Raw genomic sequence first — 12,834 nt, 5'->3', positions numbered from 1 at the left:
GTGGAAAGAGCCCGGGCCTTGGAGTCCGAGGTCACGAGTTCGAATGCCAGCTCTGCCCCTCGTCGGCTCTGTGACCGGGGGCGAGTCACGACGGCAGAGGACTAGAACCGAGGCGACGAACGTCTCGTCGACCGAATAAACGGGGGAAGGGAAATAGATCCCGAACCCCGCCGTGCCCACCGTGGTGCGGTCTGGCCGTCGCAGAGGCCCCGTCTTGTCCCTTCCCTCCGCAGGGCTGGGAAGGAGGTTACCCGGAGATCGTCAAAGAGAACGAGCTCTTCGAACGTTATTATCGGGAGCTGAAGATCGTCCCGGAGGGAGAATGGGATCGGTTTATGGAGGCCCTGAGGGAGCCTCTCCCGGCTACTCTGAGGATAACCGGATACAAGAGGTAAAAAGGACGTCCGTTCCTCACGGCACCGGGGGCCGCATGTCGGGCCCTCTTTCGGGGGACGTTTAGAACCCCGGTAAGGGTAAGGGTCTTCGCGGACCGGCGTCGACTCTCCGCCGGGACGGGATCCGAGTGGGCGACGGAGAGGAGAAGGCAGTCTGGGCCGAGGGGATTCCCGCCCCTCCGTCGCGTCTCCTTTCGGTACCGCGATTGAGACCTGGTCGGAGTCTGATTGGGATTCTCTCCCGAGTGTATCCGTTCGATTCGACAGTGTCCGTGGCGCGCCCGCTGGGTGCCGGAGCACTGTGCCGAGCGCTCGGAACGGACAGATCGGCCACAGATGGGGACGGTCCCCGCCCTCTGACGGGCTCACGGTCCGATCGGGGGAGACGGGCGGGCGAGGACGATGGCGATAGAGAGAGTCGGGGGGGGGGGGGGGGGAAGGACGTCGCGTAAAAACGGTGGCGGATTAAAAGGATCGGGGCGACGGACGGCTCATTAAACAAAATGAGCAGGGTGACGGAGATATATGCGGTTGAGCGGACGAGTACGGTGCCGAGGGGGCGGGCCTCGAGACTGTCCCCCACGCAGTAACTGCTCCGTAGATTCCACCGATCGATCGATCGATCGGCTTGACACCCCTCCCGCCCCCAGCATCGCTGAACTTTCCTTGAATAGTCGATTACATTTATCGAGCACTTACTGTGCGCAGAGAAGTCTACCGAGATCCCGGGAGAGGGTGATACAGCAATATAACCGACGCGTTCCCCGTCTCCGGTGAGCCAGGCGTCTAGAGGGGGAGACGGTTTAGGGTGATGGTGCTATAAATAGTATATATTTCTACTGTATGCGAATAATACAGGCAGTTATTTACTCTGGATAAATATGTCTTGCGTGATATTAAACGCAAGTGTATCTACTCTAAGTAAATCCGTTTACTGGCTGTAAATGAATAATGGTGGGCGTGTACGTGAGCGGCGCCGTGGCGCCGTGACGGGGGGACGTGCGGAGGGAGCCGGTCCGGGAGATGCGGCGGAGGAAGACCAAGAGAGGGTTAGGGAATTCGAAGTCTAACTTGAAGACGGTTCTTCTGACTCCTCCCTAAATTATTGCAGATGAAGATGAGTGAATTTTGTTTTGGGCCAGTCAACCCTCCAATATTTGCCCGTGAACTCCTCGGTTCGGCGAGCTGGTTAACCGGAGAGGGACGAGGAGGGCGAGGCGGGGTGGGGTGAGAGGAGGGATTAATGGGTGGGAAGGAGATGATCGAGTGCCCTCAGATCCGACGGTCGGGTGTTTCTCCTGCTTGGTGCGGGGAGGCGTTCGTTCGGTGGCGTTTATCGAGCGCCGACTATGTGCAGAGCGCTGTGCTGAGCGCTTGGATTGTACAGTTGGGCGCGGGTAACTACCAGAGGCTTTGGAGGAATCTGTTTAAATAATCACTCTCTGACTCGACTTTCCATTCTTGCTCGTGTCAATCCAAACGATTCGTCGCTCTCGACAGCCACGCGAAAGAGATTCTCCATTGCTTGAAGAACAAGTATTTCAAGGAGTTGCAGGATCTCGTGGTCGACGGGCAGAAAGTCGAAGTGCCGCAACCGCTAAGCTGGTAGGAAGATGAGGCCGCGTCGTGTCTGCGGACCTCTTTCCGTTCACGTCGGCCCCTGCCCGCCTGTACCTTGCCCGTCACGGACCTCTTTTCGTTCACGTCGGCCCCTGCCCGCCTGTATTTTGCCTATTTAGTCCCGCCGGAGAGATCGCCTCCGTGTCGTCTGCCGTCCGAGCGTCAGGAACAGCCCCGCCTTTCGAGCGGGTGCCCGGTAGATACTGTCGATCTGTAACGCTCGCTTGTCTCGATCGAGTGGTCCGGCTTGTGCGCTCGGTATCGATTTTGTTCAGAGTGAGGACTGTCGCGAAGATTCATCGGAGTGTGTTTTAGCTATGGGAAAGACGATCGATGAACCGTTCCGACGTCCCCGCGGTACTCTTCGTCATTAAACCGAAGGCGAGATTTAAAATGAGAGCCTTTTCCGTCGTCGTCACGGTTTTTATTCGGCGCCTGAGGTGTGCGGAGCACTGTATTAAAGGCTGGGAGAGAATACCGCGAGGGAAATTAGTCCCGGTCCTTTAGAAGGCTCTGAAATTAATTTCGCGTCACCAGAGTGCTAAAGTCAGTCTCCGCGCTGAATGCGGTTTTCCATTTCTCCCACGGTGGGCGGATGGGGCACGGAGGGAAAGGCGTTCCCCAGCCTTCCTCCCAGGCGGGCACGCTGCGTTATGCCGTGAAGCGGCACGGCGTCGTGGAAAGAGTAAGGACCTGGGGGTCGGAAGGTCGTGGGTTCCAATCCCGGCTCCACCGCCTGTCTGCCGTGCGACCTTGGGCGAGTCGCTTCATTTCTCTGGGCCTCAGTTCCCTCATCTGGAAAACGGGGATTGAGACTGTGAGCCCCATGTGGGACGGGGACTGGGTCCAACCTGATTTGCTTGGATCTGCCCCGGCGGTTAGTAACGGTGCCTGGCGCACAATAAGGAATAATAATAATAATAAAAATGTTGGTATTGGTTAAGCGCTTACTGTGTGCAGAGCGCTGTTCTAAGCGCTGGGGTAGATACAGGGTAAGCAGGTTGTCCCACGTGAGGCTCACGGTCTTCGTCCCCATTTTACAGAGGAGGGAACTGAGGCCCAGAGAAGTGAAGTGACTCGCCCACGGTCACGCCGCTGACAGGGGGCGGAGCCGGGATTCGAACCCAGGACCTCTGACTCCCAAGCCCGGGCTCTTTCCACTGAGCCGCGTGCGGAACACCGCCTTAATTATCACTGTTAGTAATAACGATGTCCACTACTTTGTTTTCCCCAGATTGTAATTTTGGATTATCTTCTAATTAATGTACAAAGTTACATTTCTATTGTAAAAGTATACGTAAAAGTCCCTCTTGAAAGTGGGTGTCGGGCTGCGTCCTGGTGACGTGGTTTTGGAAAGTGTTTGACATTTTGGGGGCACAGAATCACCGAGGTTATCGCTGCTTTCGGTCAGGTACCCAGAAGAGCTCGCCTGGCACACGAACCTGAGTAGGAAGATCTTGAGGAAGTCTCCCCTGCTGGAAAAATTTCACCAGTTTCTAGTCAGTGAAACCGAATCTGTAAGTAGATTTCAACTTTTTGTTGTTGAAGTTTTTTTTATGTGAGAAATTAACTTTCTTTCAAGCAAGAGCGGTGTTTTCTAGACAGTAGATTCTGTGAGTCTGAAACACCCAGTAGATTAAAAATTGTAGGGGGGAAAAACACTTTTCATTTAAAGCGTGGTGCGTCCTGCTGTATTGGAAGAGTCGTCGGTGCCAAGGATCCTCAAGCCCCATTCAAGCCAGTGTGCAATTTTGGAACGCCTCGTTCGAATTTCTAAACTGCCGCTGTGAGGGCGTCGGGCTCAGGGTCGGTCCGAAGGGGGTGACGCTTTTGAGCCCGGTGGTTCTCTCCCTCTAGAAGGACGGGACAGAATGAAACCTTTGAGCAGGTGGTGGGCAAAGAGTTGTATGGTTTACGGCCCCCCCGCCTCCCCGGTGCCGTGTCGACCGTTAGTATCCGCCCGGGGTTACCACGAGCAGAGCGCCGACCTAAACCCCGCAACCATCTCCGCCGTCACACCGTGTTTGCTGCCCTCAGGGAGGGAAAAGAGAGGAGGAGGGAAGAAAGCCTTGGGGTCGCGGGCAGAGAGTGGGCAGTGGCGGGCTCTCCGGACGGCTGCCGTATGGTGAACTGAAATCGAAGGGGCGAGACAGAGGAGGGCGGAGTCGATGGCTGCAGCTAGACCGGCGTGATCCACCGACATCGAGGAAGGGATCCTTGCTCGCTTCGAGAAGAGGCTTGTGAGGATTGGGAGGCCAGGTGGCGCAAACAGCAGGTAGCCCACGGGGTCCGGGATCAACCTTTCTGTGCGCACAGTGTGGACAGGACGGAGGGTTCTGCCTTGACCTTTTCAGTCACGTGTCCACACACACCTTAGGATGAATGTCAACGTCGGTGGCCTCTTCAAATGCCAAGATACAGAGAGAGAGCGAGTGCTTCACCCTAGGCAATTAGAAAAGACAAAAGCAAAACGCACCCTCCTTGCCCTCGTAGACCTTAGGAGCTACCGAGGAAGGTCGACGGTCTGGTTGTCCACTTTTTCTTGTGAGGGTAGGACTTTGCAGGGAATGTGTCTCTCCCAAGCACTCGGCACCGTGCTCCGCACACAGTGAGCGCTCAATCACTACGACTGAACGAGTGAATGACAGGCTTCAGCGGGAGCAGTGGGTGAGCCAAGGAGCCGCCATCTGGGGTCTCTTCGGCTGGAACTCTCAGGCCTAGTCAAAGACATGGGGTGAGCGAGGCCTGGAGTCCAACGCAAAAAGGCGTGGGAACGATTTAGCCCTACCGAGTTCTCACCTATCGCAGACAGGCGGTGGTTATTTTACAAGGAGCATCGGGAGGAAGAACGGGGACCCAGCGGGAGCGTCCGACAGCTGTCGGTCAATGAAATATTCTGAAAAGATAAATTCGAAAGGGTACCTAAACGCCCAAGTCCTCAAGCGGCGTGCGGATTTCCAGGTCGATGGGCGGAGGTGTTTTGAGTGAGGACGTCGGTTGGAGAGGAGATACGAGTCTTAGTGGAGGTGGGGAAACCTGTGTGTGGAGGAGTCTGGTGGGAAGGGAATTCCAGTGATGGTTGGAGGCCCGGGTGAGTATAGTTATTGCCTCTCCTGAAATCTTCTCCGGATTATTCTGCCTCTGCCTTGATACGCCTTTGTATTGGCCTCTTTACGTTTTTGGATATTATGACCGTTTGTAAACCGTCTCGCAGATCGAGTAATGTGCTTGTGGCGTGCTTCCTGATATTTTTATGGTAAAATGTTAACACCTGGGTATTTGTATGTTTAAAGGTTCTTTCGAAGGACATTTCGCGTGGCATTTCCCAAATACCGGTGAAATCGTGCAGTGACCTGAAGTATATTCTCTTCTTTTTTTTTTTTTTTTTTTTTTTGAAATAAGGGAAATATTAGTCGTCAAGAAGCTGTGAGCATGATTCCACCTTTGCTGCTTAATGTGGAGCCTCATCACAAGGTATTCGTCTTTTAAAAGCTGTAGCATTTAGAAGTGTTCTGTCAGTAGTGAAGCGAGTTCCATCGGTTTTCCAGGAGCGCCTCCCATTTCGGAAAACTAGAACTCTCAGGCCTAGAGAGTGCTCAGACCTTGATTACATCCTTCTCCCTTCTGTGTCGTCTCTGCACTTGGATCTGTCACCTTTGGGAATTTATTATCCACCCTACCCTCAACCCCACGGCACTTAGGTACATATCTTCAAATTTTATATTACAAATAATGTATTTGTATAAATGTCCGTCTTCCCTCTAAACTGTAAGCTCGTTGTGGGAAAGGAACGTGTCTGCCGACTCTGCTGGATTTTACTCTCCCAGTGCTCAGTAGAGTGCCCTGCACGTAGTAAGTGCTCAGTAAATACAGTTGACTGACCGACGTTGCCCACACGCACGGGACTCTTTCTTGAGAAGCAGCGTGGCTCAGTGGAAAGAGGCCGGGCTTGGGAGTCAGAGGTCATGAGTTTGAATCCCGCCTCTGCCACTTGTCAGCCGTGTGACCGTGGGCAAGTCACTTCACTTCTCAGTTACCTCATCTGTAAAATGGGGACTGTGAGCCCCACGTGGGACAACCTGATGACCCTGTATCTCCCCCAGCGCTTAGAACGGTGCTCTGCACATAGGAAGCGCTTAAATACCAACAGCATCATTATTATTATTTCTTCCGATCCCACGTCGTGTTGTCGAGGCAGATGGGGCCGGAGAAGACTGCTTCCTAATTTCCGAGCGGTGCCGTCTCCAGAGTACGTGGCGAGAGCTCATATTAAGCAGAATTGACTACCGTTTTTAGGTAAAGCTACCGATAGCTTTTTTTGTGACGAAACAGCCGGTCCGGACACGACCGACCGATCCGTCGTATTTATCGTGTGCGGAGCACCCTGCCGAGCCCTGGGGAGAGTACGGTATTACAGAGTGGGTAGACACGTTCTCTGCCCACACGAGACAAACAGTCCAGAGGGGGAGACGGGCATTAATGTAATTACAGGTAGGTCCACCTGAGTGCTTTGGGGCTGAGGGAGGGGTGAATAAAGGGAGCAAATCCAAGTGCGGGATCGGTGCAGAAGGGAGCGGCAGAAGAGAAGATGAGGGCTTAGGGAAGGCCGAGGAGGAGCTGTGCCTTCAGTGAGGCTCTGAAGGCGGGGAGAGCGATCGTCGTCCGGATAGGAAGAGGGAGGACGTTCCAGGCAAGGGAAGGCGGCCCCGAGGTAGACGAGATCTATCCTTCCACTCCACTGCTGTCACTAGCTGGAATTATTTTAATGTCCGTCTACCCGCGCTAGACGATGAGTACTCCGGTATTTGTTCGGCATTTAATATGTGCCAGGCGCTGTACTAAGTGCCGGGCTAAGTACAAGCTAATCAGATCGGACCCGATCCGTGTCCCTCATGGGGCTCGCAGTCTTCATCCCCATTTTACAGAGGAAGAAACTGGGGCACAGAGAAGTGAAGTGACTGGCCCAAGGTCACGCAGCAGACAAGTGGCGGAGCCGGGCGTGGAACCCAGGTCCTTCTGACTCCCGGCCCCGTGTGCTCTGTCCACGAGGCCACGCTGCTTCTTTACCGACTTTATTGTGTCGTACTCTCTCGGGCACTTAGTACAGTGCTCTGGACAGAGTCGAGCACTCAATACAACTCATCGATCGATTGGTAACTTTCCATTTCCACCTGATCGATAAAATGTCTGAACTGCCGTCGGTGATCTTTCTGGCTCGGGCGGTAAGTTTTTATGAGCTGTTCGGCCATTTCCCACATGTCCTTTCTCTTTTCCCTTCTTCCCATCTCACCCTCCTCTCTCGTCTTTCCTTCCTTTTCTTCATTAAATATTTAAACTGCAGCACGGTCTTTGCGCTTGGTCTGGGAGTCGATCGCTAGTTTTAACCTGTGTCACAGGCAGTCCTTAGACTTAGGACAAAGTTGCGTCCTTAAAACCGGATTTCAAATCAGTCTGGAAAATCGGCTGATACGTCGGTAGATCCTCCGACTCTCTCATAGGAACGACGACGTAGAGAGGGGATGGATTCCGGATCCCAGGTCAGATAACCCGTTTTTTCTGAATTTAGTCAGAGTCGCGTACTCATTTAATTTTAGATGAGGGATGTGTAAACCGTATAAGCTTCACAGAAGGGTAGCCGGCAGTTGCACCGTTGGAAGTCGAGTGCCCCGAGCTGCGGCTTCAAAATCTCTCTCCCGGGTCGCCGTAGCTAAAGCCATAAGGAAGCTAGCCTCGGACGGGTAGAACCAGCATGTCCTAAAGCCGAAACGTTTGGGAATGTCAGTGCCTTTTGTCACGACTGGAAATGTCAGCAGTCGAGTCATCCTCTCTGCCTGGGGGTCCTGCTATGGTGACAGCTCCACCCCGGCAGTTCCCCGCTGATGATCTCTGCCCTTGAGTGTCTTACGCAAAGAAGCGATTGAGGGACCAAAGATGGATTGAGAGGATGAACTAGATTCTCCCTCCTACTTAAACTGTGAGCCCCTCGTGGGACCTGATTATCTTAGGTACTTGGCACATGGTAAGTGCTTAGTTGTTATTTTTATGAAGCTGCTTTGGAAAAATGGTAGAATGCGGGGATTTTTGCAATTTAAAAAAATCCACTTTTTTTTTTTTTTTTTTTTGGACTGGACAGATTTTAGATATGTGTGCTGCCCCAGGATCCAAGACTACCCAGCTGATTGAAATGCTACATGCTGACATGAACGTTCCTTTTCCGGGTAAGTTTTGAAATTGCAGCAGGGATGAAATGAATGCTCTTGAGACTAATTTGTCTTTACAAAGCCAAAATGCTGTGTTGCGATGAGACCCGTATGCCGACTTCAGAGCTATGATCCACGTGTGGTGGTTTCACTGCTCTCTGAATTTAAAACAGAAGTAGAAACTTTTCGATATCATTAGTATCGTTCTGGAACTGGTCTACTTTTTCTTCCCCTGATCTCTATTAACTTGGTAGAATAATTGGTTCAGCATCTCATTTGACTTAGGAAAGAGACTTTTTAATCTCTTCATTGTAAAAGGATTGTATCACCCATTTCTCAGAGCAACAGGAGGTTTCCTTTACCTCTGCTCGCGAGTAATGTTCAGATTTGAACACTGGTGCTTGCCGTTTCAGTAATACCAAAGACTAGCTGAGGCCTGGGGGCTTGACCTATCCTTTGCCGAAATAGAAAGATAAAAAGAGACAGATAAGCCCGCTCCACCACTGTATTGAATTCTCCCGGGCCCTTAGTACAGTGCTCTGCACACAGGTGAGCACTCGGTAAATACCGCTGACGGTGATTGATCGATCGTTGGTTACTCTGGGAAAGTTTCTTAACCTGTCAGTCCTGAAATGCAGATTTTTATCGGCTTTGAGTTTCTCGGGTATCGGGTGCGTTATTAATAATGTTGGTATTTGTTAAGCGCTTACTATGGGCCGAGCACTGTTCTAAGCGCTGGGGTAGACATAGGGGAATCAGGTTGTCCCACGTGGGGCTCACAGACCTAATCCCCATTTTACAGATGAGGGAACTGAGGCACAGAGAAGTGAAGTGACTTGCCTACGGTCACACAGCCGACAAGTGGCAGAGCTGGGATGAGCCCTGACTCGTTACTGTAGATGCGGGTGACTCCTCCTGGAAACGTGGTCTCTGTCTAGTAACTGTGATACCGGTCAAGCGTATTACCCATTAGTGGGTGGTATTGATTGAGCTCTTACTCTGGAAAGGGCACTGTAGTGAGCGCTTGGGAGAATACAGTACAATAGACTTGATAGACACAAGGAGCTGACAGGCGACAGGGAGAGGTAGAGGACATCAAAATAAATTATGGATGAGGGGAACGGCAGAGGTTAAGATTACGGACACAAGTACTTGAACTCTTCCTTAGGTCCACTTCTCTGTTCTGGGATCTTTCTTGACGGGACCGTCTGGCTAATTTACTCTTTTATCTCATCTGTCACTACCTAAAAATGCTTTACATTGTGAGTGAACCAGGAATATGGACCTACGCTTGGTTTTGTTCCCTTTGTCCGCCCCTCCCTCACCCCCACGGCACTTAGGTGCGTATTTGTGATTCGTCGATATTAGTGTCCGTCTCCCCCTCTAGACTGTAAGCTCACTGTGGACAGGGAGAACGTGTCCACCATATCTCTTATATCACACTCTGCCAAGCTGTACCGACACGTGCCGTCGAGTTGCCCGGATTCCGGAAAAGGAAGCAGACCGCGCCAGTCAGGCTTAATTAGATATGCATATGTAGACATATATAAGTGGTTTATTGGGGGGAGTTACTTACGGGACGGCCCTGGGTGGCAGCAGGGCACAGGAGACACACCACGCCCCCACCTACCTGGAACTGCCCCTTTATATGCCGTGTGACATCACTAAAAAGCAAAGCAGCCTACATAAGGTGTTTACCTGCCCGGGCTGCGCGTCTCCAGGACGCGTACCGTAACAGCGAAGGCGCTGCAGTGCGCGCGACTCGGCCTCGAGACTGGCGGGTCAGCGCCGGGGCACGGTCACCCCTACACAAACGTGGAGTACGGTGTTCTGCACACAGCCCTCGATAAATGTGATGGATAAATTGATTGCTGTTGCCTTTGAGTGTTGGAAATGAGAAATAAATGAACTTGATTCAGACTTAGAGACAGATATGAATGTGGCCATTCTCTAACCTCGTGGCGATTTTCCCCTTCTCTGTGAAAAATGGTGCCGTTGTGAAATTCGTTTTCATTTCATCTCATGTTACGATTGTATCTTCCCAGAGGGATTTGTGATTGCTAACGATGTTGACAATAAACGCTGCTATTTGCTGGTGCATCAGGCGAAAAGGTTAAACAGTCCCTGTATCATGGTGGTGAACCATGACGCATCAAGCATCCCCAGGCTACACATAGACGTGAATGGAAGAAAAGAAGTTCTCTTCTACGATCGAATTTTATGTGATGTTCCCTGCAGGTATTGAGCTCCTCCCCCCCCCCCCCCACTTTACCGTGCTCGTCTCCGTCTTTACTCTCTCCTGTTTTGAGTACGTCGTATTTTTTCTTTTACCGCGTCTGCAAAACTTCAGACGAGCTTCTCTTTTGTCAAACGATGATCTGCAGGGTGAGGGTTACAGATCAAGGGACCAAGTGCATTCATTCAGCCGTATTTATCGAGCGCTTACTGTGTGCGGAGCACTGTACTTAAGCGCTTGGAAAGTACAGTTCGGCAACAGATAGAGACAATCCCTGCCCAACAGTGGGCTCACAGTCTAGAAGGGGGAGACAGACAACAAAACAAGTAGACAGGCATCAATGCCATCAGAATAGATAAATAGAATCATAGATATATATATCCATCATTAATTAAATAGAATAATAAATACGTCCAAATATATACACGTGCTGTGGGGAGGGAAAGCGGGGGGAGCAGAGGCAATGGGGAGCAGAGGGAAAGGGAGGGCTCAAAGTTCCTCTTGGTAGTTCAGTTTGTTTTATTGTAGAAGTCACGTACATCAATAATACGCTTTCCCAAACGGTGCCGAGAGTTTTCTTTTTTTAACTCCACTACAGTACTTCTGGAAGCGGTAACTCTGGATAAATCAAATGGGCCGAGAGCTATGAGAGCTCTTCGTGTCCCGGGGCTGGAAACTTGAGCAACGGCCTGGCAGTCGTCCTTATTGTATCTCGGGCGAGTCGTGTAACTTCTCTGTGCCTCGGTCACCTCATCTGTAAAGTGGGGATTAAGATTGTGAGCCCCTTGTGAGATAGGGGACTGTGTCTACCCCAGTGCTTAGAACAGTGCTTAGCACAGAGTCAGCGCTTAACAAGTACCCCAATTATTGTCTTTATTTCCACCCCTGACATTTTTAAGTAGAAGGGAAAAATAATCCGCTGAGAGCGCCATTCCCTGCCGTGTTCTCCATTCCGCTTAAACTGTGACGCCCACGTAAGACAGGGACTGTATTCAGTGCGATTAACCCATATCTGCCCCCGTGCTTAGAATACTATCTGACACATTGTAAGCGCTTAACTGTCATTTAAAAAAAAAAAAATTCCGGACTTTGAAACACTTCTGGTTGTGTGGGTTTCCAGTGTACCGTGTCACTCGAAAACCGGCTCGGGTTATCGAATGGATCTGTCGATCGGGAACCCAGAATTGTGGCTTCAGGGGCACAATTGGCTGGGGTTAGAGATTACTGCTAGAGGAGGGGCAATTGATCCGTCAGGCAGTGGTGTGTCTATTACTGTGTGCAGAGCGCTGTACTAGGTGCTTGGGAGAGTACAGTAGAGTTAGTAGACACGATCCTGCCCACAAGGAGCTTAGGGTCTATCAGTAAATCATTGAGTGCTTACTCCGTGCGGAGCACTGTACTTGGAAGAGCAGAGTCGGCAGACCCGTTCCCTGATCATAGCTTGCAGTCGAGAGGGAGAGTCGGCTGTTAAAATAAGTTACGCCCACACGGGCTGAATTTCTCTGGGGCGGCCTTCTCCTCCGCTCTCCGTCACAGCACGTCGGTCCATTTGGTCTCTGATATTTTCTGACACTTGTGGAAGCTCTCTTGTCTTATTGGCAATCAGTCGTTGGTACTGAGCACCTGCTGGGTGCAGAGTGTCTGATTACACTGATTCCAATTTCTGTCTAATTCTCAAAACTGTCAGTTTTTTTCCCCAGCTGTTAGTACAGTACTTTGCACAGGGGCACTTAGTAAACGGCGTAGTGGATAGAGCACGGGCCTGGGAGTCGGAAGGTCATGGGTCCTAATCCCGGCTCTGCCAGTGGTCTGCTGTGTGACCTTGGGCAAGGCTCGCTTCATTTCTCTGTGCCTCCGTTACCTCATCTGTGAAATGGGGATCTAGATTGTGAGCCCCGCGGGGCACGGGGACGGTGTCCAACCTGCTTTGCTTATAGAGCGCCTGGCCCGTGGTAAGCGCTGAAGAAACACCGTTACTCCTTGTACTATCCTAGATGCTTGGGAGAGCCCAACGGTGGTAGAAAATCCCATCCCCGAGCTGGTTGTAGGCAGGGATTGTGGCTCTTTGTTGTTGTATTGTACTTTCCCAAGTGTTTAGTCCAGTGCTCCGCACACAATAGGGGCTTAATGACTACGATCGAATGAATAAATGAATGAGTGACTACGGAGCGATGGGGGCGACGAGCACAGGATAATGTACAGGTAGAGGGAGGAGAGACCGGAAACCAGGATATTTGGAAAAGCAAGCCCTTAATAGAGTGTGTTAATCGATATATACTAAAGTGCTGCAAGTGATTTTGAGTGAATAAGTGTTCTGGTGGTGCTCAAGTGCTGGGATAGTAAATTGGGAAAAGCTTCCTGAAGGAAGTGGAATTTCAGAAGG

The 12,834-nt window shown here is 51.3% G+C and overlaps 1 protein-coding gene across 1 annotated transcript in view; it reads left to right on the top strand.

Moving 5' to 3' along the window:
* NSUN2 (NOP2/Sun RNA methyltransferase 2) overlaps positions 1–12,834 on the top strand; it is a 29,751-nt gene that overhangs the window by 1,310 nt on the left and 15,607 nt on the right. The window contains exons 2-7 of the mRNA XM_007662755.3: positions 234–391; positions 1,896–2,000; positions 3,427–3,532; positions 5,418–5,489; positions 8,149–8,233; positions 10,261–10,453. Coding sequence (XP_007660945.2) covers positions 234–391; positions 1,896–2,000; positions 3,427–3,532; positions 5,418–5,489; positions 8,149–8,233; positions 10,261–10,453 — 719 coding nt within the window. The remainder of the gene's footprint in view (positions 1–233; positions 392–1,895; positions 2,001–3,426; positions 3,533–5,417; positions 5,490–8,148; positions 8,234–10,260; positions 10,454–12,834) is intronic.

The sequence above is a fragment of the Ornithorhynchus anatinus genome, chromosome X3, assembly GCF_004115215.2.
Source record: "Ornithorhynchus anatinus isolate Pmale09 chromosome X3, mOrnAna1.pri.v4, whole genome shotgun sequence".
In the NCBI taxonomy this organism is placed as follows: Eukaryota; Metazoa; Chordata; class Mammalia; order Monotremata; family Ornithorhynchidae; genus Ornithorhynchus; species Ornithorhynchus anatinus.
The sequence above is the reverse complement of the archived record's forward strand: the minus strand, read 5'-3'. Positions and strand labels throughout refer to the sequence as shown.